Source organism: Hylaeus volcanicus, chromosome 1 (assembly GCF_026283585.1).
Source record: "Hylaeus volcanicus isolate JK05 chromosome 1, UHH_iyHylVolc1.0_haploid, whole genome shotgun sequence".
Lineage (NCBI taxonomy): Eukaryota > Metazoa > Arthropoda > Insecta > Hymenoptera > Colletidae > Hylaeus > Hylaeus volcanicus.
In genome coordinates this window covers 7,235,433-7,259,188 of record NC_071976.1, presented here as the reverse complement: position 1 = coordinate 7,259,188, position 23,756 = coordinate 7,235,433, and the positions used below count along the sequence as shown (strand labels likewise).

Genomic DNA, 23,756 nt, shown 5'->3' with positions numbered 1-23,756 from the left:
GATGCTGTATATTACGTCATTCTTCATGAGGTATTAGGAAATGTTAAAATATGTTACGGATTTCCTTCGTGCCACCTCTTCGCATATCATGTGCCCCTTGAATTAGGCAACCTATACTAAGAGGTAAGTCGGGCTGGTTGCCTGCACGTAGGCGCAAACGTGCCCATCTCTTCGCATCGCATGTGCCCCTTGTATTTGGCAACTATACCAACAGTTTTGTCGGTTCGGTTGCAATCTCGAAATTACTGCTAGCTTGATTTCGCAACTACTACATTGAATAAAATAGTACTTGAAAATCTAATTGCAACTGTAATTGTATGTACTACTACTTTTATTTATTAAAAATTGTAATTAAAGAATAATTTAAAAATTTTATTATAGAAAATATATCTTTATTTCTGTATTTGAGTTTTGTTTTGATTATTACAGTTGGGAAAATTTTCTATATAATGGATGCTGAGTTTTCTTTGTCACTGTTTAATACTTCCACTGTAGGTTCTGTGGTAGCTGATGATGGTAACTGTGGTGGAATATCAGCTTCGTTAATATTTTTTCCTGATGAAACATTGTTTAACAACTTTGTGAGAGTTTTAATGCCTCTATTAAATCTTCTAGCTCGAGCTGGTTCATTTTCTTCTTTTGCTTTTTTCTCAGCAATTTGATAAAGCCTTATCCTTTCATGCAACAGTTTTACCATGTTTCCTATAGGAGTATCATCTTCCTTCAGTTCAGCTGCTTCTATATCTTCTGTTACCAAGTCTTCTTCCTTTACTAGTGAGGCTTTTTCAGAAGATTTGTCACCTGTGATCATCTGGAATTCCCGCTAATACAACAGGAAATGTTTAGAATTATTTTAAATAGAAGTATCTAATTGACAAACACCAACAGTGAGCGATATAAAATTTGTACCAATAGTTCTGGATCATCATCTCCATCAGATGTTTCTTCATCGTCTATGTCCTTCATGCTTTCAGCTATCATTGCATCCAAATTTGCATTAAAAAGTGGTGTAACAGGTGCTATAAAAGGAATGTATAAAAAATAAACCTTTAACAAGTATATACTTGTATTTAGATTTTAGTTCATTGAAATTTTAATAACTCATACTTATGTATAAATATAAAGAATATTACTTTTTACCTTCAGTTTCTGAATTATCATCGTTGTTGTCATTTTTTATGACATTATTGTCTAGATCGTTTGAAATCATTACTAAACAATGGGTAATCTTTAATTTGGCGTAATCTCAAAATACTATGACGTTCCGTCAACATGCGCCATTCATCGTGACACATCGTACCATATCGTACTGAACACGACAGTTGTATAGTTGTATGTTACGTTACACATAGTCTGTCCAGCGTAAAGAACTCGTATAAACAAAACCACGTGACTTACTATAGCATAGCAAGCAATAGTAAGTATACAAAACCAAACGACGGAACGATGTGGTTCGCATGAATACAGATTTAATATAAATTATTCAAGTCATTATTATCGTATATTAATTGTAATTCTACTAAGTCATGAAGATAATAAATTAGAATATTAAAATTATAATATATATATATATATATATATATATGTATAAGTGTCCAAGTTACAATTATAATAATTTCTATATATGTATATATTTATTATATGAATATAACTGTATTAATTATGCTTCATCAGTTGCATTAAAATATTCTTTCACAATATTTGGTAATTAATAATGACATAAACAAAAGAGTTTGTTAACAATAATTCCAAGAAAGTAATTTATGATAATAAGATGTTGGTATACTGATAATTTTATTAAATTAAATAGAAAATCGAGTTTTAGACATTGTACGCAGTTTAAATGTTCGATATCCATTCGAGATTGATAAGCTGCCATCTGGATATAAACCAGATTTCACAGTCTGCAGGGAACTTCTCACCGAATAGTCATATGATCATCACGGGAAAGGGCGAGTCCGACTTCGATTTTGACGGATCCGTGTTTCGAGTGGCATAATAAACGATCTTCCAAAAATGAAGGGTTGTATGTTCAATATCGATGGAGGATATTTAGAGGGTCTTTGCCGTGGATTTAAGTGCGGTATTCTTCAACACAGTGACTACCTTAATCTCGTACAGTGTGAGACACTTGAAGGTAAATCTCGCTCAACAATTGTCTTCCAATTTTGATGTTTATATATATATGTATATAGTTAATATAAATTCAATGAATAGTTCATTTTTCGTTTAATATTAGTATACGGTAAATCCTTGATAATCAGGACGTGGTTAACCCGGATATCGAATAATCCGGTAAAGTTTGTAGTTTGAAAGACGAATTCCTCAGCATTTGAATATACAAGTAGTCAGATATTTCGACACTTTGGGTGTCATGTTTCTGAATATATTCATAATGTTGGAGTATGTATGATGAATATCACCACTTCGTTGCTTCATTTTAATTCGAGTTCTCAGACATTGATATATTGAAATAAACTTCTGTTTATGTTGTTTATATTTCCAATATTACAAGGAATAATTTTGTAATGAAAGATTGCACAGATGGAATATTTATAAAGCATTTAGCTAGTTTTCCTATGGTAGAAGACTTATCTTTGGAAATTTTGTAGCCTGTGTTATGATAGTTTGTATTCTTTGAAACAATTGAATTATTGTTGATCAATGTCTTTACTTATAAGCAAAAATGTGAAGTTATTTAAATATATGAATATTGTCATATTTTAATAGTATTGGTAACAGTTTAAGTACTTTTGAAGTACTCGAATAATCTTAGCTCTTGACTCTTACTATCTTACTATTGCAGTGAAATAGAATATCAATATTAATCTTAATATAAGATCTATCATTAAATTTTTCACTCAAACGAATTACAAGTTTTTCTAGCTTCTTCCTTAATTTATCTAGATTAATAAAGTTTTACCACAGTTGTTACTAATAGTTCAATATTTTTGCAGATTTAAAATTGCATTTGGCGGGTACAGATTATGGTAGTTTCTTGGCCAATGAACCATCGCCACTATCTGTCAGTGTAATCGATGACAAACTAAGGGAAAAACTTGTGGTAGAATTTCAACATATGCGTAACCATTCTGTTGAACCTTTATCCCAATTTTTAGATTTCATTACCTACAGCTACATGATCGATAATATAATTTTATTGATTACTGGTACTTTGCATCAAAGACCAATTTCAGAATTAATTCCTAAATGCCATCCTCTTGGCAGTTTTGTACAAATGGAAGCCATTCATGTGGCAGCTACACCTGCTGAACTATATAATGCAGTTTTGGTAGATACTCCTTTAGGTATGGTAGAGGAACATGAATTTGTCTTGTATTTTCTTTGAAAAAAAAAAAAAACAAACTCGTATATTTTGTATCATTCTATCATATTATGATTAAACATTCAGACAAATCTTACTGTAGCACCCTTCTTCGTGGATTGTATTTCTGAACAAGATTTGGATGAAATGAACATTGAAATCATTAGAAATACCTTATACAAAGCTTATTTGGAAGCTTTTTACAAATTTTGTAAAGACATTGGTGGGACAACTGCAGATACGATGTGCGAAATACTCGCGGTATAAAATCTTACACAATTAATAAAAGTATCTGATTATATAAAATATTCTGTGTTATGTATAATTTACTTCCATAGTTTGAAGCAGATAGACGAGCAATTATTATAACCATCAACTCGTTTGGAACCGAGTTAGGAAAAGATGATAGAGCAAAATTGTATCCACGCTGTGGAAAATTAAATCCTGATGGATTAGCAGCATTGGCAAGAGCTGATGATTACGAACAGGTCAAAGCTGTAGCAGAGTATTATACTGTATGTATTCATTTTAGAAAATGTTGTTTCTACTTTAAAGATATCTTCTAATTAATATGCATACATATATGTATACAAAGTGTACATTTGCATTGTTATTGCAGGAATATAGCGCTTTATTTGAAGGGGCGGGTAACAACCCTGGTGACAAGACGTTAGAAGATAAATTCTTTGAACACGAGGTAAATTTAATAGCACTACAAAAAATTAATAGAGAATAATCAAGGATATCGTTAGAGATTATTAATCTTAATCTTATTATTCATAGGTGCGTTTAAACGTTCATGCTTTCCTTCAACAATTTCACTTTGGAGTATTCTACAGTTACCTTAAGTTAAAGGAACAAGAATGTCGTAATATCGTATGGATAGCAGAGTGTGTTGCACAAAAACATCGTGCTAAAATAGATAACTACATTCCAATCTTTTAATGCTTCCTAATGTTTTGTTAATTGTTTGTCTGACCACGCAACAATATCACACAGAAAAATGATTGTTTCTCTGTATTTTTATTTTTCAATCATGAATAATTAATAGTTCTACAATATTTCTTATTGTCAAGGAGAAACTGCCAAATAAACACAAAATATAATTATTTAACGCATAATTAGAACAGAATGGCAATTATATATCTAGCCAAATCGGAAGGATGGTATTAAAAATTATTATTTAACACTGTTACTGTCATATATAACAAGAGTTTATATCATATAGATGTATATAATGTATTTTATTGTAGACCAGTATATTTGTTGTGTCTTGTATTACCCAACGTTGTAATTATTGATTCCAATGTAATATAAAACAATATATAATACATTCCATAAGGTTGGAAAACTCAATTCAGCTGATGTCTTATATTAAATTACTGAATATGATTCATAGTCAACAATCTTATTTAGAGAACATTTCTATTACGTGCGCATATATATTAAGAAGTAAAATTTTTTTATTTGAAATTCGTTTAGAAGATGTACGTCTAAATGGTGAATTATATTCAATGAAGAAACACAGCCAGTTTATCGATTAAATCTGTATAATACACACAAAGAAAAAATTAAATTAAAATATTTTGTTTTTTAAATAATAAGGCAAACGAATTGTTTCATTTGTACATGTAATAGTAATCAAATCAAGTTCTTATTATTAAATATATAAACACATACATGCAAAATTATAAAAATGTTATAATCTAAATTACTTACAAATGGTTTAGTTTTTAACTACAAAATATGATTATGAATTTTTTGTAGTATATGAAATGTAGCATCTACAGTATGTATTGTTTATGTTTATGAACAAGATTCCTTATAAAAATCTTATTATATTTACGCTAGTGCAGCCTTTAAATTCATAAATAATTTAATAGTATTCGATGCAATTTCTTACTATTAGAAAATAAAATTGATTGAATTTTAAAATATAAAATCCTAACGAAAAATATTTGTCATATATATATGTATATGTATTTTTTTTCTGTAAAGTATTTTTTATAATATCTATGTACAGACATACATATATACGATTTATTTTATGAAAAATATAACTTCTATTAAAGTAGTAAGATAAAAAATGAATTTTAAGTGAAAGACAAAGACAATCAGAAATATAATTTTGTAATTCTTTCACCGATAATTAATGTTTTATAGTACCACTGCTGTAAGTAAAAGTAAATTAAAATATTTTTTGAGTCACTGAAAATAAACTTTCGTTATTTTCCGTTAGGATATTCTTCGAATTATTATATAAAAATAGAACACTGGTTATTTTCTACCAATTCGTTCACTTTCACACTGCATTCTTTCTCCTTCTGATTCTCTACTTCTCACAGGATGAACATCATCCTTCATGGAGTTAATATTAACAACCGAAGGTGGTGGAATGCTATTAACGTGTTTTATATTAGTAGTTGGTGATGGTGGCGTCGTTGTTGGCATTGTGTTTTTAACTAAATTAGCACTGTTAACTAAGTTCGGAGGTTGATAAGTTGCTAAACTTTTTAATCCAATCACTTCTGGATTTTCTTTCCAAAATCGATCAGCGATAATGTCATCCACCAATGGAACCACTGCTGGCTTCAGTCTACCCGTTCCATCGGGTACTAACTTCCTTATAAGTGTAGTACCTTTTCGGAAAAGTGGAGGTTCGTTATTATAATTTATACCAAACTCTTGAAAAAGTAACTCGTTTTTATGTGATGCCAATGTACCCCTGAGTTTTTCTTCTGCCTAGAAATAAAATAAAACAAGTCAGCAAAAGCAATAAATACCTTGTTAAAACATACTCTAACCTCTAATATTTATGGTAATTATACATTTAACATTATTAAATTTACTTTACCTGACTTGGTGTAAGTTTTGCTTTCAACACAAGACTCCAAAAACAAGTGTTATACAAATTATTCACGTGAGTATCTGCTTGTCGCCATGCTAAGTAATCCCTTAAATTTTTATCTGTTGGGTACAAAACAACACGGGCATCGAAGGAGGGTGGATAATATAATTCTTTTCCTCTAAAGAAACGAGGCCAATGATAAACATACGACGATGCAAAAAGAGAGTTTACATTTGACATCAATTTGGAAGCTGAAACATTATTAAACCAATGTGAATTTTAGAGATGTTATTATAAAGCATAACCTCTATTAATTCTATACAATTTTCTTTATATTTTATATAATGTAATAAAATTCTTTTATACACGTTTCTGAATCTTACTTTGCCCGAAAAAATTAATAGCAACAAACGTAACTACTTTTCCTTAGCATTACATATTTAATTTTAAACACAAGTTGCTAATTAATTTGATTTGATTCTCGATTTCTGCGTTGTTTATCGGTCATTAAAAGTGTACCACGTTATTATTTGAAACACACGTACCTCTCCTTTTATAAAGTTGCGTGTCCTTTCGAAAAACGAAAGAGTATTCGTCGCTTTGACCAAAGCCTAAAATGATTTCTTTGAAATCTTCCATAACCGTGATAGCCGCCCGATTCATCAATTCCAAAGCGGCTACATCGTTTGGCTTGGTAAATTGATGTGCATCGCAAAACTTTGAAAAATTTCTTCCGTCTATTCTAACCACAATCCAACAATTTGGTAAACAATTATCGTCGCGCTCGAATTCCTTCACGTATTCAAATTTGCTCTTAGCCATTGTCGACAAACTTATATGCCGGCTTATGACCACTTGTTTGACCAAGCTAATGATTTTCAGGAAGTTACTTCCCTTCATCCGTCTCTACTGTCAGAAAACGTTCTCTGAAACTGCCGAGTGTTGTTATTTCCACTGTTGAGGTTCAACTTCAGCCTTGGTTGAACGAAATTTCGATCTCGACGGTTTTTACTCGGCAGCTATCACCTGTTTTTTATTTTAAATTTGATATTCTCTCGGTACACGTGTACTTATATTTTTCATTGCCCACGTGTACATTTATTGGTTAGGTTCGTTTTGTTGCCATATATAATGATATACGATTTTAAATGAAAGGCTCTATGGCGTCAACTTTAATGAAGTAAAGCTATCCAAATTTTAAAAAAAAGCTTAATTTTTAAATGAAACGCGCTTGTAAATTTAATCAATGCAATTTTGTTGATGGACGCACGTGTGATCGTATATACAAACATAAATGTGTATGTAAGAAACGCAAATTGATAAATAGATTTAATTTCAGTCAGAAGTACACACGTGCCTATTAATCTTGTCATTTGAGGGGAGTACAGCAATACATCCCCTTCTTCGTAATAAAATTCTAGTTAACACGTGGATGTAACGCTAGATGGTGCTATTTAAATTTTGTTGCGGAAGATTTCCAATTTGCTTTTAAATAAATCACCAATTTCAGGATTGATTTGTTATAAATTCAATAATTAACAACAAAGTTTGAGAATGGTTTCTACTAATGCACTTATGAGAACTATCAGCAACAGTCTACGTATCAATTTTGTAATAGGTCATTAATGTAACGAATACATTTTTGGAAAACACACAAAATATGATAAAGATAACTTTCAAATACTTAAATGACATATATATTAATCTATCCAATTGCTTGTTAACTTATTATAAATAATGCCATCTGGCGTTTCAATTGCACGACACTAATGGAAGAAGAAGGGATTGAATTTGGATCACTGTTGATCATTTGTATTCCTCTCAAACCAGCTCAAACGGTAGAAATATATGTATTTTTCCCGGTGTACTGTATCGAAATGGATTTACACGACCACTACGTGCGCATTCCAACAACAGATTTGTCAATTTTGGAATTATTAGAAACAGCATTCAAAGATGATCCATTTTCACTATTGCACCGTTTAATTCGACATTACAGTGCAGAGATAACACAGAATAATTTGGATACAACAAAATTGAAGACGTTCCGTATGCTGCTATGTTACGAATATCAACTTACATTTAATTCTCAAAAGAAATATACAAGAACAGTTACAAGCGACTTATGTTTCAAGAAAATAGAAAATGTCTTATTCTTTAAAAAACAATCGCAAAATTGTACAGAGTTACAAGTTTTATACGATATTATATTGTTGTATACAATACTCTATTGTGATCTAGAATGTATGTACCAACATTTGGTATATTTTCAAAAGTCGAATGTTGATTTGTTTGCTAGTAGCAAAAGCAGAATTTTTTATATGAAAATAATTGAATGTTTTTTAGAATCATTACGATTAAGACAGTTTCTACATAACAATATAGAATCAAATTTACTAGAATGTTTTAGTTTATTGTATTTGGAAGATATAAAGTTATGGCTACAAATAAAAGAAAACAAAGAGTGGCAATCATTTGCTTCAATTTTTCCAAAGTTAATAAATACTTTTGGTTATGAAAATGTTTTGCCAACTGTATGGGACTTTGTTTTAAACGAATTGAAAGATGTGAAAGATTCGCTTAATGCATTGAGTATTATAACAGACATATGTTTTTCATTAAACCAAAAAGAGGCTACTACCATATTACATTGTTTATGTTGCACAGAACGATTATGGTTATTAATAATAGATAGTTTAAAACTTCCTGTACAACAGTACCGTAAACAGGCATTATTTATAATGAAACATATAACTGATTTTATGTATACTGTAGATAAGAGTGTCTTGAAATTAGAAAGACCTACAATTGTTCCTTTTATATGTAATCAATCAAATGGAACAGAGATATTGATAACTGATATCAAACACAAATTTTTTTTGATATTGGAAGCATTAGAAGAAAAGCAGTATCATTTAATAGTACCAGCTTTAACTCACATACCAACTTTAATCAAAGGAAACAAAGAGCATTCATCATGCAACGACTGCTTTAATAATTATTGGTTACAATTAATTTTTGAAAGAATATTAAAACATGAAAATAATACTATAGTAAAACAAGGAATACTATATGTTTGCAAATTACATACAATGATACATGATTGCCAGTTTTTGAAATTATTTATACATGTTTTGAATAATACATTTTTATATGAATGTGAAACCTATCAACAAGAACCAGAAATATTAAATAATATTGTAACATTGTTTGTGGATGTCAAAGAGCAACAAGTTGAATTTATTGAAAGACTTCTTATAATAATAAGTGAAGAAACATGGGCTCCTATACCAATATTTTATATGATGCTAATTTTAAGAATAGTTTCAAGTAAAACATCAAGTTGCTGGGAAAATAGTCAATTAGTTAGTATTAAAGCTATAGTACAAAAGAATTTGAATGCACATTCTCATATGTTAAGAATTGCGTCACAAATTGAACTTTTGAAGACAATTACACTTTCTTCTGAAAAAATAAAAGATATCAAATTTGTAATAGATACATTATCAGAATTTCCTCCTGAAGAAGCTTTCATAAGGGGCTCATATTCTTGGAACACTATAACAATATGGTTGAGAAATGTACTAGTAAAAATGGATGTAATCAATTTTGTAAAATCTTTATGTGAGGAGAATTTGGATACTGATGTACATTCCAGAATTAGTCCTACAAAATTTGCTCTTGTAATATTTTTGTTACATGATGCAGAGTTGATGCTACAATCTAAAACATGCCCCGCAACAGAAGTGCTAAGTAATTGGTTATTGTCACTCGATGGAATTGACACAAGACCTTATGCAAACATTTCACATATTTTTTATATTATAGAAGTTGTGTCACATTTGCTTAATTTAAGTGTGACAAGTATCAGTAAAAATCTCATGCAATTGTTGTCTTTGCACATTAACGATATTCTACAATTTTTACTTAAAAACAGTAAAAGTATACCATATAAATTCAATTACGAAGAAGTAAATAGATATTTGACTGCAATTGTTTCATTCCTTACTAATGGAAATATAATTCTGCCACAGAAAGAAATTTTAAAATATATGGAGGACTTTAGAAATGAAAGTATAATTATTCTTGAAAATACAAAACAATATACAAATATGCACTATATGTATGCATTATATATTTTACATTATACACAAAATAGTTTGAGTATAAACCCAACATCATTTTATGTACTACCTTTACTAGATATTTCTTCTATCCATATATGCAATAATGATAAAGATCAAAGAAATTCTAAAGGAAAAATCGCATCCAATTGTTATTTACTGCTTGCAAAACTTACAAATCAATTTTTATCAAAAACTGAAATAGAGATATGGCTACAAAAAGCTGATTGGTTTAAAAATATACTGCATCTTTATGAGGCGGGAGGGAATGAAATTGTTCCAGAGATAGCACTGATATTGAGGGTAATCGTTGAAAAAGGAGGAATAAATGGTTTAGAAAATAAATTAAATGTAGAATCTATTTTTACTACATGTTGGAGATCTACTTTGTCAAGTACGAAGAATAAGCTATATTTTGAAGCAATCAAAAATCTTGTAGGAGTCATTATAAATGACAATTTCTTGGTATTACCCGATGCTATGAACTTCGTAAATCATGTAAGACCTTAAAGTACTGTCTCAATATTAACATTTTTAATATACTAATCATTTTATAAACTTTTAGTTTCTTGATCAATTAATCGAAGAAGGCGAAAATACACCAAAACTAAAGAAAATTTTATTAAATCAAATGAAAATTTTAAATATGCAAAGTTTAAGATATGTACAAGAACCATTATTATTATGTCTTTTACATGGACATGTACTTCGAAAAGATGAACAAATCGAAAGTCAAACATATTTGTACATTACAAAAAATTATAAAGATTACTACCCGCACCACATATCAATAATGTAAGTACTTCCGTACCATTTTGAGTATAAATTTATTATTAATTTTTGTACTTCCATGAAATAGAGATCATAATAATGAGGCTAGTATCAGGATACTTTCAGTTTTACTATTGCATAAGATAATTAATACAGATGTAAAATATGCATCAATGTTTCTTCCAATTCTTTTAAAAAAATTAGAAAAATACAAAAATAAAAGATATTTCCATCATTCTTATATACACAAGATAAAGCATAGAATTATGCAGGTCTTACTAATATTACAGCCAACTCTAAATAAGGTAATAAAATATTATATAATGAATCAAATAATATGTAAATATACAAACTATATTTAAACATTTTTTATAGACAGACACTGCCATATTGCAAAAACTTCTCTGTAGTTTAATACTTTTGGAAAGTAATCAACATAGTGTGAGATTAATGCAAGAATGGATATTGATAAAAATTTTTGTAGAAAGTAGAGAACTTCATTGTAAATTATGGGAATTTTTTGAAGAGGTATTTATACAAATGGTCTTTTCTATTCGAAATAATTTAGAACTTAACTATATGGAATTTCACTAATGAAACATCTATTGTGTAGGCAATTGCAACACGTCCAGGATGCGTTAGTTCAATAGCATGTATAGTTTACCACATTTCAAAGTTGCTTCCTAATGATTGTCAAAGTAATTTTATTTCAATTGGAATAAAGTATATCGCTCGTTGTTGCTTAGGGCAGCAGTATAACATGCGTCTTTATAGTCAGGTAAATTATATTTTATTTGACTTTGTTATAAGGGCAAATGTTTTTTTAAATTAAAAAAATTTTTTGTCTCCTATATACCTTTGAATATTGATACTTGATACAGGTTATTTTTGTAAAATTGTATGAAATGTTAGAAACATTGAACTGTAATCATCTAACAAAGGAGTACAAAGGCTTATACAATGGTGCAATTGAAGGTATAAAAGATGGAAATTTAATGAAAAACTCATGCAAAATTCAAGATGACTTTTATCTCTCTACTTTTCATGCCATCCAAGACTATAGTTTGCAGGTAATATTAAAATTAATACTTTAAACCATTGAAATCTAAAAATTATAACAAGTTTTTCTTGTATGTGTAGACAATATATTTTGAACTTCCTCGATTAACTGATATGGATCAGAGTGAATGGATTCTTCCAGATCTATTTAGAACTCTAAACTTTGAAGAAAATTATAATCATCCTCTTCGATTATATAATTTGAATACATCATTATCAGAAACTAAAACATCTCCGTATATAATCAAATCCTCAGGTATTTTAATAAATATAATGGTTAATGTACAATGTCGTCTACAAAGTGTGATGCCAAGAAAATTTAGTTTTATATTTTTAATTTATTCTTGCTAACAGAATCATTCTTGATCATATACATACCACGCATTGTGAAATACATTATAATCTTATAATGCAGAATCACCTAGAAAATGTGCTGAAATGGAAAATCAAGAACTGAGCGATATTCAGAAGAAAATTAATCCTTCAACATCTATGAATTTATCACATAATGCCACTTTTCCAACAATTAGAGAATCCATTTCTCACAAAACAATATTCTCGGATGAAGAAGGTATTATAGTTGTGGCAAGCCTCATTGATCGTGCTCCAAATTTGGGAGGACTTGCTCGTACTTGTGAAATTTTCAATGTTAAAAAATTGGTTATTGCTAATTTAAATCAAATTAAGGACAAAGAATTTCAGAATCTCAGCGTATCAGCAGAAAATTGGATAACTATTACAGAGGTATTTTGTACATAATGTTTACATAATAAAATATAAAATGTGTTTTGTAGGTAAGTTAATATTAAGTAAATATTTTAGATAAAACCTCATCTATTGTGTAAATACCTATTGGAAAAGAAAGACATGGGATGGTGTTTAGTAGGTGTCGAACAAACAGCTAATAGTACAAATTTACTAAATATGAAATTTAAAAAAAAGACAATTCTTGTCTTAGGGTAAGTAACAAAAAAAAGTCAAATGATTTCTTATACTGCTATATAAATATAATTTTTAGAAATGAAAAACATGGTATCCCTGCCAATTTGATACCTCTATTTGACACCTGTATAGAAATACCTCAAATTGGTGTGATTCGTTCATTGAATGTCCATGTCAGTGGAGCCATATGTATATGGCAGTATGCAAAACAACATACATTAACATAATTACATTTGTGAATACATGTAAATAGTTATAATTTATATTCTATTTTTATACATTATACAACAATGTGTAATGGAAGGCACAAAAATAAATGATGTAAAATTAATAAAATTGATTAAAAAAAAATAATTTAACCAAATTGATATGAATGTTTATTTATGAAACTAAAATTTCGTTTATGCGTATATATTTACAAGAAAGTCTATAAGTTATACAGAGATTATACCTATGACCACAGAGTACAACATTTTTAAACGTTATATCCTATCAGATGTCGTTTTCCAATACATTCGCCAACGAAAAACCAACATAGAACTTCAGTGGTGATTAGGGTATTCAGCAAAGCTTCGCGTACTGTGACATTAAGATATGCTCCAGTTTTGGCACCATTAATCAGTTTTGCGATACCATTTTTAATGGCAGGAATGTCAGAAACCTTTGGCGGAACCAATTCTACTCTCGCATAATATTGCATATTGTAAAGCATCGGCCTTGATGCTAATGCAGCAGCTGCAATAAATATATAATTACAGATACACGAATAATTAATTAGTAATAAAGATGACCAATATACTAGTTCCGCATAACTTTCAAACTTTTAAAGAGTTTGTACATTGAACAGATTAAATTCATACGGGTCATGTATCTAAATTTTGTAAGAAAATATACCAGTGTGTAAATAATGATTTGTATTTAATGAAATAATTCATTATCGCATCGTACGAAACGAATACTGATGTTATATAATAATAATTTATAAGTACATTATGATCAATGTAATTTTTAAGCAGCACTGATAATGATTCACACTTCGTTAATGAATTGATTACAACATCAAATACGCACCCTTGCACAGTTGTATAGTTTTCGAAACTATTGCTGCCATTTTTGGTTTTCTCGAATATAATTCGGACACAAATGGGTACGAAGATCGATCTTTCGCTTTCGGCACCTAAACAGAACGAACCTCACTTACCCAGTACTTGCGACTGACAGTACTGCCCCTAACGAAAATCTTTTGAATTACAATTACTGCCGATATATAATTACGGCCAATGGCATATCTAGAAATTTAGCAAAGGGATTGTAAATAAAAATTAAAACAGAGATCATAATTACAACTAATTCCCGATTTATAGAATACGGTTAAATGTTGTTCTTTTTTTAATTGAGAATTTTTAAAATTATATATTGAATATTATTCTATAAAAAAAGGAAACAGCGCCATCTACCATGAAACGCCCAAGTTTGTCGTGGAGTAGTTTCAACGCATCACGCTAGATGGCGCCACTGAAATGAAATTCCTGTATCCATATTTTCATAATTCAATTTATAATTAATGTTTTATACACTAGCACTTGTTTAACGCTTAATTCTTAAAAAATAAGAATACATTTTTGTAAAACGGACGTAGCGCCATCTACCACGTAACATCCAAGCTTACAAATAGTTACTTCTATGGTAACCAATTTGTTTAAAAGCTCACTGTAAAAAATAAGAGTCAAACAACGTTTTCTTAGTTAAATTTTAATACTACAATGATTGCAATATAATTAAATTATATTATTCATAATATGATGTAATATTGGTGTCGTCGATAATTTAATAATTGTTGGCGCCATCTAGCGGTACGAGTGGAACTATTTCACTACAAACTTGAGCGTTTTGCCACCGATGGTGCCACTAGAACGCTCAGTGAGCGGCTCAGTGAGCAGTAGTCTTTAAACATTAGGTTGTCCCAAAAGTTTCGTTCGCTTTATTAATAAGTAATACATGCACAATAGTTTATGTTTTATGTTACATTACTGAATTGTGCACGATTCATTTTGCTCCATTACTGTTACAACATGAACACCTATGAAATTAGATTGTCTATTTATATAAACACAACCACATAAAATAATTGAGTGCAACTCGCGAAAGAAACTTTCGGGACAACCTATACATAAATTCCCAGGTGACATAATGAATTTTATACATATACAAAAGTCCGAAATGATACAACTTGACTGTAACACCTAATGTATCAATCTTACATTTGTTTGTGCTTTAAATTCATTTAATATCTGTTTTACATTACTTTCCAATTTCTATCAATCCAGACGTCTGATAAAATCCACAAACCCCCTTATAGCTCGGGTACCTCGGGATTGCTAAACCCGTACTTTAGCTATGATCAAACCATGAAGTCTTCATGGATCAAACATAGCTACAGCCCCTGAGGAAAGGTTCAAAAATTATTTCTATCTCCATCGTGGTCTATAAAATCGCGCATCTGCCTTTACACACGAATAGAAATTTGTTGTGGTTCGGAAACCATTTGTAAATCATTTCTAAATTCTTAGTAAATGTATACAGGGTGTCCAAAAAATGTGGTAACACCTTGAAAGGGGTGGTTCAGGAGATGATTTCAAATAACTTTTTTCTTAGCGAAAATGTTGTCCGAGGCTTCGTTAAGGCGAAAACCCCGACCAATCAGAGCGCGAGTATGTCGGTTGAGCGTAGGCTACGCGATAGGTAGCCGCGCTCATACGCTACCGCGGCCGCTCCAACGGTATACGCGCGCTCTGATTGGTCAGTGTTTTCCATTAATATCTCCACAACAAAGTCTCGGACAACATTTTCGCTAAGGAAAAACTTGTTTCAAATCACCTCCCGAACGACCCCTTTCAAGGTGTTACAACATTTCTGGGACACCCTATACAGCAGTGAGGACTGTAACGCTCGCTCCAGTACGCATGATCAGGAAAGTCACACGAATGTCCACCACTGGAGTAATGAAGTGGGAAAAATCATTACTGTATGTTTCGTAGTAGGGGTAATCCCAGGGCCGGCGCAAGGCAGGTTCAGCGCGTTCGCCGGAACCTGGCCCCGCGTTTTAAAAGGCCCCGCGGTCTTTTTGATTAACTTTTTACAGACTGATGATACCATTAACAAATACAAGACATTTTTTTAGTAGCGCTGATTAAATTGAAAGGAGTGACAAAAATCATCAAAGTATTATTATTTAATATTATTATTATATAAAGTATTATTATATAATATATAACAGCATTTGTAAATAAATAATTCCTCGTTATAAAATTTTAGTGTAGTATTTGAATGTGAATCCAGGCCCCGCAAAAAATTACGCCGACCCTGGGTAATCCAATATGGAGCACGAGGACGCCCGATGCTCGGTTTGGCACCACAAATTGTGAGTAATTTCGCGCACAAATTAGCAAGAATTGTTGGAAGCATCGTTTTGGGAGGTCTCGAGCGTGCTGCCAATAGTTAGGCTCGAAAAATTGGAAAAATCGAACATGGCGCTCCCGACAAACTGTTTCGACAACTGGCTAAGTAAGAAGTTGGAGGCTTTAAATACGGATCAGTATGTGTTTGGATCGTATATCAAAGGAATTTTAGACGGTGATGGAACTGAAGATGAAAAAATAGAAGCTCTCGAAGGCATATTCGCGGGCATAACGGTGAGGAGCACACGACCGTGAGTGATTAGAACGTGATTGATGTTCGTAACCGAAACTTATCAGCTGATCAAAAATAACAATCGAAGCTATTATTGTTCTTTCAATCGTCGGCTTGCGTGTGTCTTTCAAATTTGGCACATTACGCATCTCGTTTTCTTGCGTGCACACTCATCTGTTGCTGTCATGTTTGATGTATTTAATATCCTAATATAATGCAATGATAACCTGTAATACATCCAGTAGGTAATAGAAGTATTTGCACATCTAATGTTTTGTAATGACTCATAAATAAATGATATGTCAGTTACAATTGTGACATACAGAAGTAATGTCTTTTTCTTTTTGCAGTTCTTAATGTTGTATTGTACAAATGTAACGCAGAAAAAATCAAAATTTTATGGCCAAAAAGTATTCACAAACTTGCAATTATGATAATTTATAATTACAAACAGTTTCAGTATTTGGTATGCATTTCTCCCACCTCACACTTGCAAATACTTTTCATTACGTGATACAATTTTACAAAGGACACCTTTCATTTCAAGATTATGATTTGTGGTCACATTTGATTTTTAGGATGACAATATCAGTAAACACGTGTTAGAAATTTTGAGTGCCTGGACTAAATGTTTACTCGTCAGAGATGAGACGGCTTTGAAGGAACCAATGGAAGATGTGGATGTTATATTGTCACGAGTGCTGGATGCTCAGCCTCTTCAGACTACAACACCAAGGAGTTATACTGCAGAGGAAAGGGGAATAAGAGATGCCATTCTTGCACAGTACAGTCAAACGGCGGATGAAGATCAAAGTGAAGGTGAAGGGGAAGAAGAGGGTATGAGTGGAGGAGACTGTGGAATCGAGAAAAATACAAATGCTGCCTTGATAGTGCAACAAGAAAGAGAGAAAAGGGAGAAAGCTAAATTAGAAAGTCAGAAGAAAAAGGAGAAAGACAAAGAGGATCGGTATGTTAACGAATGATACTTCTTTATCCACAAAGAAATAATGAATATATTTTTTCCATTCAGAGAGAAACAAAAGCAGTTAAAAGAGGAGAAGAAGGAAAGACGAAAAACACAGAAACGAGACTACAAATAATCAAATGCTAATTAGCATATGTATACATTTCTGTTTATTCTCATGCATGCAAGGATCTCCAACAGTCATTTAGATCATTTACTAATACCCCGTTAGTAATTTGTGTCTATAATATGCATATCCTAAAACAACTCAAGTTTACATGAAATGCCAATCATGTTTCTTGCTAAATAATGTTAGTTATGTCATAGCGGTTTTGTAACATTACATCCTGTGCCTTCTATTGGTTAAAAATCTTTGTGAAACATTGTACTTCTTTTACAAGTCTTTTACTTATTGTTTTTGTATTCTTTTTACGAGATATTACTTCATCTGTATTAAATCTCAGATTGATCTTAATTCGTTGTTCTATTTAAATCGGACTCTGCTATTAAAACAGATAAATAACTTGTACTTATCATTACGCTTAGCGTATATTTTCTCATTAGATAGCTCATGTATTTAATACCGATACATTAAATAAATCATTTAAGTACTCAACATGAGACCTACCTGTACGATGACTACCGGCATAAAGTTTTCTTCCTCATTTTCACGGTTGGTACAACAAGTAACGCCCTGGAGAATTGGTATTCGCGCATTAAAATTCAAACGATCGATTCACGATACAACTGCGATGACAAATTGATCAAACGTTGTTCTTGTATTTGTATTTTTTATTGGTATATATTTACACACAAGATACCGTGTCGAAACCGAGTCATCTTGGTATTGCATTAATAATGAAAGACAAACGCAGTAAGATAAAAACAAACGAACAAATGATACAAAAGATGATGATGCTTCAGTATTGTATCGTTACATATATTAATGTCATTATCATAATCATTTATTATTAGCAATTCTTCTCTTCGTTCACTATAATTAAGTTGGGCAGAAATTGACGAACTCGCACTTACACGATATAACAAGGTCTTCCCTGTTCAACGCCGAGTACAAATCATCGTATCAACTTCTGCTTTCTCATTCTCATTCTCTCTACTTCGCACACACCTTCCCCATAGTTCTCTCCGTCTATATCCTTTCCCCCTCCCGTATTTCTTTTTATTCTTTATTCGTACTCGTTTAACATTTTGCAAAGCTTGTTACAACACATCGAATAAAACGTCTCGAGTATATCGATTTCTAATGGATACACCTTCAAAGTAACACGCTAATAGATTCCTAATGAAATCACGATTAGAATTTACGCCATTGATTTTTATCTCGACATGCAAAAAACTGCGTTATTACCAAAGATATATTTATACATTTTGTACGTGCTTCTATATTCACGGGGATAAGACCTATATTTAATAACATGAAATCCAATAGAGACCCCCGATGATTTAAAAAAAAAAAGAAATTAAAATAAAAAAAAACGGGAAAAAATACGTTGCGGAAACTTACAAATTTCATGTACAATCCCTCATTCAGCGGCTACAGCGTAGAACTCCGTCGACCGATTTGATTTTCGCATAAGAACGATACTCGCTGCTCGATACTCTTGCACTAAGAACTTTTAACGCATTCGAGACCGATATATTTATTAGAAAACCCACAGTAACCACTATTATGTTTGCAGTGCTGTTCTGACCCACGTGTTGAGTCGTTGAACACTCGGGGTGGGATGTTGCATGACTCCGTATGGCGAATCATCGGTCTCGAACGTGTCAACTAGGGGAATCGTTCTAAAACAAAACCGTTGCTCGTGATTGTCCTATCGAGGGTAGTCTAAAAACGATCAATCGTTGTAACCACTTGGATAGATCGATGCCAACTACGGATCAATCTGTGGAGGAGGGAAGGGGAAAAGGGATGGCAACGATCTCGCTATGTATGCACAGTTATTATCTAATTGAACTCGATAGCTCTAATCACGTTGTTAACTCGATAACTAGTTGCACGCTGTTCTAACAGATATACGCTAAGAGCATTCCACGCTGAAGCCTGAAAGGGAGTTCACCCTTTTTTCCTCTCGTACAAATTTAGATCTTTTAGACACTGTCGTCCCCTTTTTCGTTACACTTACGTACAAGAAAGCGACTGTCGTTCATGTCCACGATAACTTTGACCACTGAAACTAACAAGCTTGTGTCAGGATGACGGTTCTTATTAAATCCAAGCGAATTTAATCCTTTGCGAGCCTATTTTAGACAAGATTTGACAGGAATGTCCCGGAATCAGAAAATCTGGACAGCAAAGGGTTAAATACTCGTTTACAGGTGGCAATTTTTAAGCTCAAACTTCTTCTGTTCCAATGTTCCTTCAAAGAGAGTATACTTCAATATTTTTGTCAGTTTATGTAGATTTAGTCGACCCTAACGCACGTAATTTGATCCCACTGTATACAATTAATGAACACAACTAAAAACTCAAGGACTGTACAATTGGCGCAAATGATTCGTAGGGGCGAAGAAAAAAAACGTGACCAAAGACAGAGGTCTCGCCACGTTTTTGTACGTTCGCGAAGCTTTTTGCGCCAAGCATGTTCAGTCGACTCGATTAAACCGTTGACGTAAAAACTGACAACAAAGAGCAAATAACTATTCTTTCAGAGATTATTGCACACTTCTGTACAATTGAAAATTTCATCAGATAAATTTGTGGTAAATTTGTGGAGAAAAAGATGTTATATGGTAAATAGAAGTATAAAAATAACAGGAAGTACATTGATGACTGCACAATAAATGCAATTGATTATTTTAAATCAATACTGCCTAAATGGCATGAAAAGTTTGTCTCAACTTTGAAATATTGAAATTTGAAAATATTAAGTCATTTCATATATGTCTTTGCATATTTAACTGCAAGAACTTTTTACACAAAAGTAAATATACATAAGCATCAGATGAAACTGAAACATTTCCATTGAATGCCTTATATATACCAGGTACAATTTACTTACATGAAGAGATAGATATGAGAAGGCTTATGAAATGACTTGATAGCACTGACTCCAAATTTTATATTAAATTTTGACATATTGGTGTTAGTAAAAACGTACCAAGTATCTCCACAAAAAGAAATATCTACACCTTTTTATGAAAATCTACCATTTTTGCTTGTAGTTACAGAGATTATTCGGTTTTACACATATTTGCTTATAACATGATGTTGCAGTGACTGGTACTGGCACGATTCAAGTATAGGTTTTACAATATTTTTGACTCTGACTAAATAATTGTGTATCTGTAGTCTGCAGTACAATAACAAAGAGTATGATGGCTTTAGAGCAAAATAAGCTTTGCTTGAATTAAAAGATTAGCATATCGAGTGAGAGAAGCATCTTCCTCTTGGATGTCAGTTTCTTCAGCAAACGATTCGATTGACGCGACTGTGCATTCAGACAGTACCAGGGGGAGGGGTAAAGGGGAGTAGGTGCTCCGTATACTGGAGCTACGTTGTTTCAACGGTTTTTTCTCTATTTATTTCTAAACGGGTACCCTATATTTAACTCGTTTTTTGTCGCTTCCGCGTGGGTTTCTTAATACGTAAAATCGTATATGTATATATGTATATGTATATGCAATAATGTGACGCATTTTCCCTGGCAGGTTTTCCCTCTGTTTTCCCATTTCGTCTTTCTCTGTTCGTTTTCTCCAGGCACACTCATGCATATGTACGCACACGCGTTGTTAATGATAGTTATCATACACGATTTGATATTCTTGTTTGCTATAAACCTGTGTGTTGCCTTAGACACTACGCTCGTTAAATGTTAGACATTTCGTTCTAACTACAGTTGAATGAAGTTCTTTCATGGACAGATCTCTTTCTCTCTCTCTCTCTCTCTCTCTCACCCAGGCCCTATCACGGATTGGTCTAACTGTGCTTCACACTTACAGAGGCTCCAAAATTACATGAAATGGTAATTGGGAAATTATTATGATAATACATTCGGTTCGTGTTTTTTGATTTCTGTGAAAGAGGCATTGTTAATTTAGCAACAGAAAAAAGTTTGGTAGATAACGTGGTTACATTTGTTCACAAATAGAGCAACTCATGATATTTGATCAAGTAATGATAAATAATATGTTTGGTACAAAGAGTAATATCATTGGCAAGGCCCAACAGTGAGGCTCATTTAGGAGCAGAGATGGGCAAAATTCTTATCTAGATGAAAATTGGAATAAAGAATAATATCGCTCTTTGTACAAAAATATTACTTATTATACAACTAATTTTGTTTAATGTACGTGGGTTTTCTACAAGAGTACGGGGGCCTCTCGAATGTAAGCGAGGCTGCTCAATCTCTGAAGGGCCCTGTTCTCGCTCGTGAATTTCTAATCGTTCGTCACGTGTTCCAATAAACCAAATCGGCCAACGATTCACGAACCCGCGTAAGATTTATAAAATGTATATAGTGGACGCGTTGTTTGTCGCTTAAACGCTACCCTTGTCAGTCGTTCTAGCGCGGATTCGTCTTTCGTACACTTGAGAATTTATCGTAGCTCTTGCAAGATGAGGCACTTGGGGAACATATCTAAATATCTCTGTTGTCGTTGAAAGTATGAAAGTGACAAATACAAGGACTTAATTCTTTAACACTTTCAGGCTACACGGTGTACTATAATTCTGTGTCATCTACGATATCGTTAACAAGTTTATAGAGATTTTTTTTTTCGTGGATATTCTGATACTTGATATTAATACTACATAAACTGCGTTGCCGTGCGATATACATTTTACACGATGCAAAAGCTACACGTCTCGATCTCTAGATCTTTCATCGTTTGCATCGCGATCTAAATCGAGGGGTGAAGTTGTATCTAAAAGGAATCTCAAAAGTCTGACGAAACTTTACTTTCATGCAATATTATAGTGAAAGGATCGAGCAAAGATTCTCAGCAATACTGAAGCCTTTAATTGAACATTCTACACCTTTCTAACAAAAGAAACAACTTGTACATGACTCTGTTTCGCATCTTAACTTTCCATCGCTTTCCATCAAAAACAACAGAGATATTCACGTGCTTTTTAGATACCTCACCCTGTGTTTTATTCGTGTTTTCTTTCTGCGATATATCTTTGACACTGCAACTACTTAATCAGCGTTAAGCTGTCATCTGGTGTCTAATGTGCGAGTACCTAAACCAATGTAACGACGGAAGAGCTCTCGGCATGCTCTTGAAAAATTTCTTTCAAGCACATACAAAAATGTTACTTATCTTTACAAACATTCTTCGAGGACGTACAGCAATGATCCAAACGCGCACAGCGATTACCTTGCTCGTAGCGTGTACAAAGGGAAGAAGAACCGTGCGGGAATCTGTCTAATGACGCGAGGTCGTGACATTCCAACTAAAATCAACGCTATCGCGATCAAATTGCACCCGAACGATGAATCGTTTCCTCTCGAGAAGCTAATAAAATGCGTTTAAGGGGGTGAATCTCGTGTGCTCGTATACAAATACTACGTGAAAAATGTATTACGTATCTCGGTAAGTCTCGCGGAGGAGACTTCAAAGAAAATTCTACAATGACGTTTTATATTTCAGTCTTGTTACGTGTGAATCTTTTGTCTTTTCTTTGTTTTTCTTTTCTCACCCCACAACGCAAGTACGCTTTGACAGTTTTGGTATTCGCGAATTTTAAAAATAATGTCCTTCCGCGGTTGCCTCTGCAGGATTCCACGGGCAAAGATTATTGGCGCTACTGGTGACGGTTTTTTTTTTTTTTTTAAAAAGAACATGTCAATTCGACTGACGCTACATTCAGTGGCAGCGCTAATTATTCCTTATAATCTAAACGAGCATCTTCGCTGCTAAAAGTGTCTTTCGTTTTGATCTAAAAAGAATCTCAAAAATCTGACGAAGATGGATGCGATATGCAATATTATAGTGAAAAATCAGAAATTTTAAATAAACATTCTACACCTTTCTACCAAAAGAAGTAACGAACCAAGGAAGTGCTCG

The 23,756-nt window shown here is 32.3% G+C and overlaps 6 protein-coding genes across 9 annotated transcripts; 3 read left to right on the top strand and 3 right to left on the bottom strand.

Moving 5' to 3' along the window:
• Positions 1-370: 370 nt before the first annotated feature.
• LOC128877391 (coiled-coil and C2 domain-containing protein 1-like) lies at positions 371-1,334 on the bottom strand. 2 transcript variants are annotated; one of them, XM_054124679.1, is made up of 3 exons: positions 1,134-1,334; positions 910-1,019; positions 371-823 (listed from the first exon to the last, which is right to left on the bottom strand). In XM_054124679.1, exons 1-3 carry the CDS (start codon positions 1,171-1,173, stop codon positions 443-445), a joined length of 531 nt encoding a protein of 176 aa, XP_053980654.1. In that variant the 5' UTR covers positions 1,174-1,334; the 3' UTR covers positions 371-442. The 2 variants fall into 2 exon arrangements, with proteins under 2 accessions (XP_053980654.1, XP_053980645.1); XM_054124670.1 differs by having other exon boundaries at positions 1,141-1,332.
• A 566-nt stretch (positions 1,335-1,900) lies between these two features.
• LOC128877378 (V-type proton ATPase subunit d) lies at positions 1,901-4,685 on the top strand. The gene is made up of 6 exons (XM_054124635.1): positions 1,901-2,137; positions 2,958-3,308; positions 3,429-3,586; positions 3,664-3,840; positions 3,945-4,022; positions 4,109-4,685. Exons 1-6 carry the CDS (start codon positions 2,017-2,019, stop codon positions 4,268-4,270), a joined length of 1,047 nt encoding a protein of 348 aa, XP_053980610.1. The 5' UTR covers positions 1,901-2,016; the 3' UTR covers positions 4,271-4,685.
• Positions 4,686-4,840: 155 nt separating this feature from the next.
• Positions 4,841-7,305, bottom strand: LOC128877370 (probable tRNA(His) guanylyltransferase). The gene is made up of 3 exons (XM_054124621.1): positions 6,719-7,305; positions 6,180-6,424; positions 4,841-6,067 (listed from the first exon to the last, which is right to left on the bottom strand). The coding sequence occupies exons 1-3, from the start codon at positions 7,071-7,073 to the stop codon at positions 5,603-5,605; spliced, it is 1,065 nt and encodes a 354-aa protein (XP_053980596.1). The 5' UTR covers positions 7,074-7,305; the 3' UTR covers positions 4,841-5,602.
• A 536-nt stretch (positions 7,306-7,841) lies between these two features.
• LOC128877354 (uncharacterized) lies at positions 7,842-13,298 on the top strand. Of its 2 annotated transcripts, XM_054124591.1 has the most exons (10): positions 7,842-10,795; positions 10,863-11,092; positions 11,157-11,373; positions 11,444-11,596; positions 11,682-11,846; positions 11,950-12,138; positions 12,209-12,383; positions 12,543-12,871; positions 12,950-13,086; positions 13,146-13,298. In XM_054124591.1, the coding sequence occupies exons 1-10, from the start codon at positions 7,943-7,945 to the stop codon at positions 13,294-13,296; spliced, it is 4,599 nt and encodes a 1,532-aa protein (XP_053980566.1). In that variant the 5' UTR covers positions 7,842-7,942; the 3' UTR covers positions 13,297-13,298. The 2 variants fall into 2 exon arrangements, with proteins under 2 accessions (XP_053980566.1, XP_053980575.1); XM_054124600.1 differs by lacking the exons at positions 12,950-13,086; positions 13,146-13,298 and having other exon boundaries at positions 12,482-12,684.
• A 125-nt stretch (positions 13,299-13,423) lies between these two features.
• LOC128877403 (ATP synthase subunit g, mitochondrial) lies at positions 13,424-14,302 on the bottom strand. Its single transcript, XM_054124688.1, has 2 exons — positions 14,141-14,302; positions 13,424-13,804 (listed from the first exon to the last, which is right to left on the bottom strand). Exons 1-2 carry the CDS (start codon positions 14,178-14,180, stop codon positions 13,545-13,547), a joined length of 300 nt encoding a protein of 99 aa, XP_053980663.1. The 5' UTR covers positions 14,181-14,302; the 3' UTR covers positions 13,424-13,544.
• Positions 14,303-16,418: 2,116 nt separating this feature from the next.
• On the top strand, positions 16,419-23,519 carry LOC128877382 (coiled-coil domain-containing protein 43). Of its 2 annotated transcripts, XM_054124657.1 has the most exons (4): positions 16,419-16,633; positions 16,700-16,761; positions 17,338-17,726; positions 17,790-23,519. In XM_054124657.1, exons 1-4 carry the CDS (start codon positions 16,597-16,599, stop codon positions 17,857-17,859), a joined length of 558 nt encoding a protein of 185 aa, XP_053980632.1. In that variant the 5' UTR covers positions 16,419-16,596; the 3' UTR covers positions 17,860-23,519. The 2 variants fall into 2 exon arrangements, with proteins under 2 accessions (XP_053980632.1, XP_053980623.1); XM_054124648.1 differs by having other exon boundaries at positions 16,420-16,761.
• The last annotated feature ends 237 nt before the right edge of the window (positions 23,520-23,756 follow it).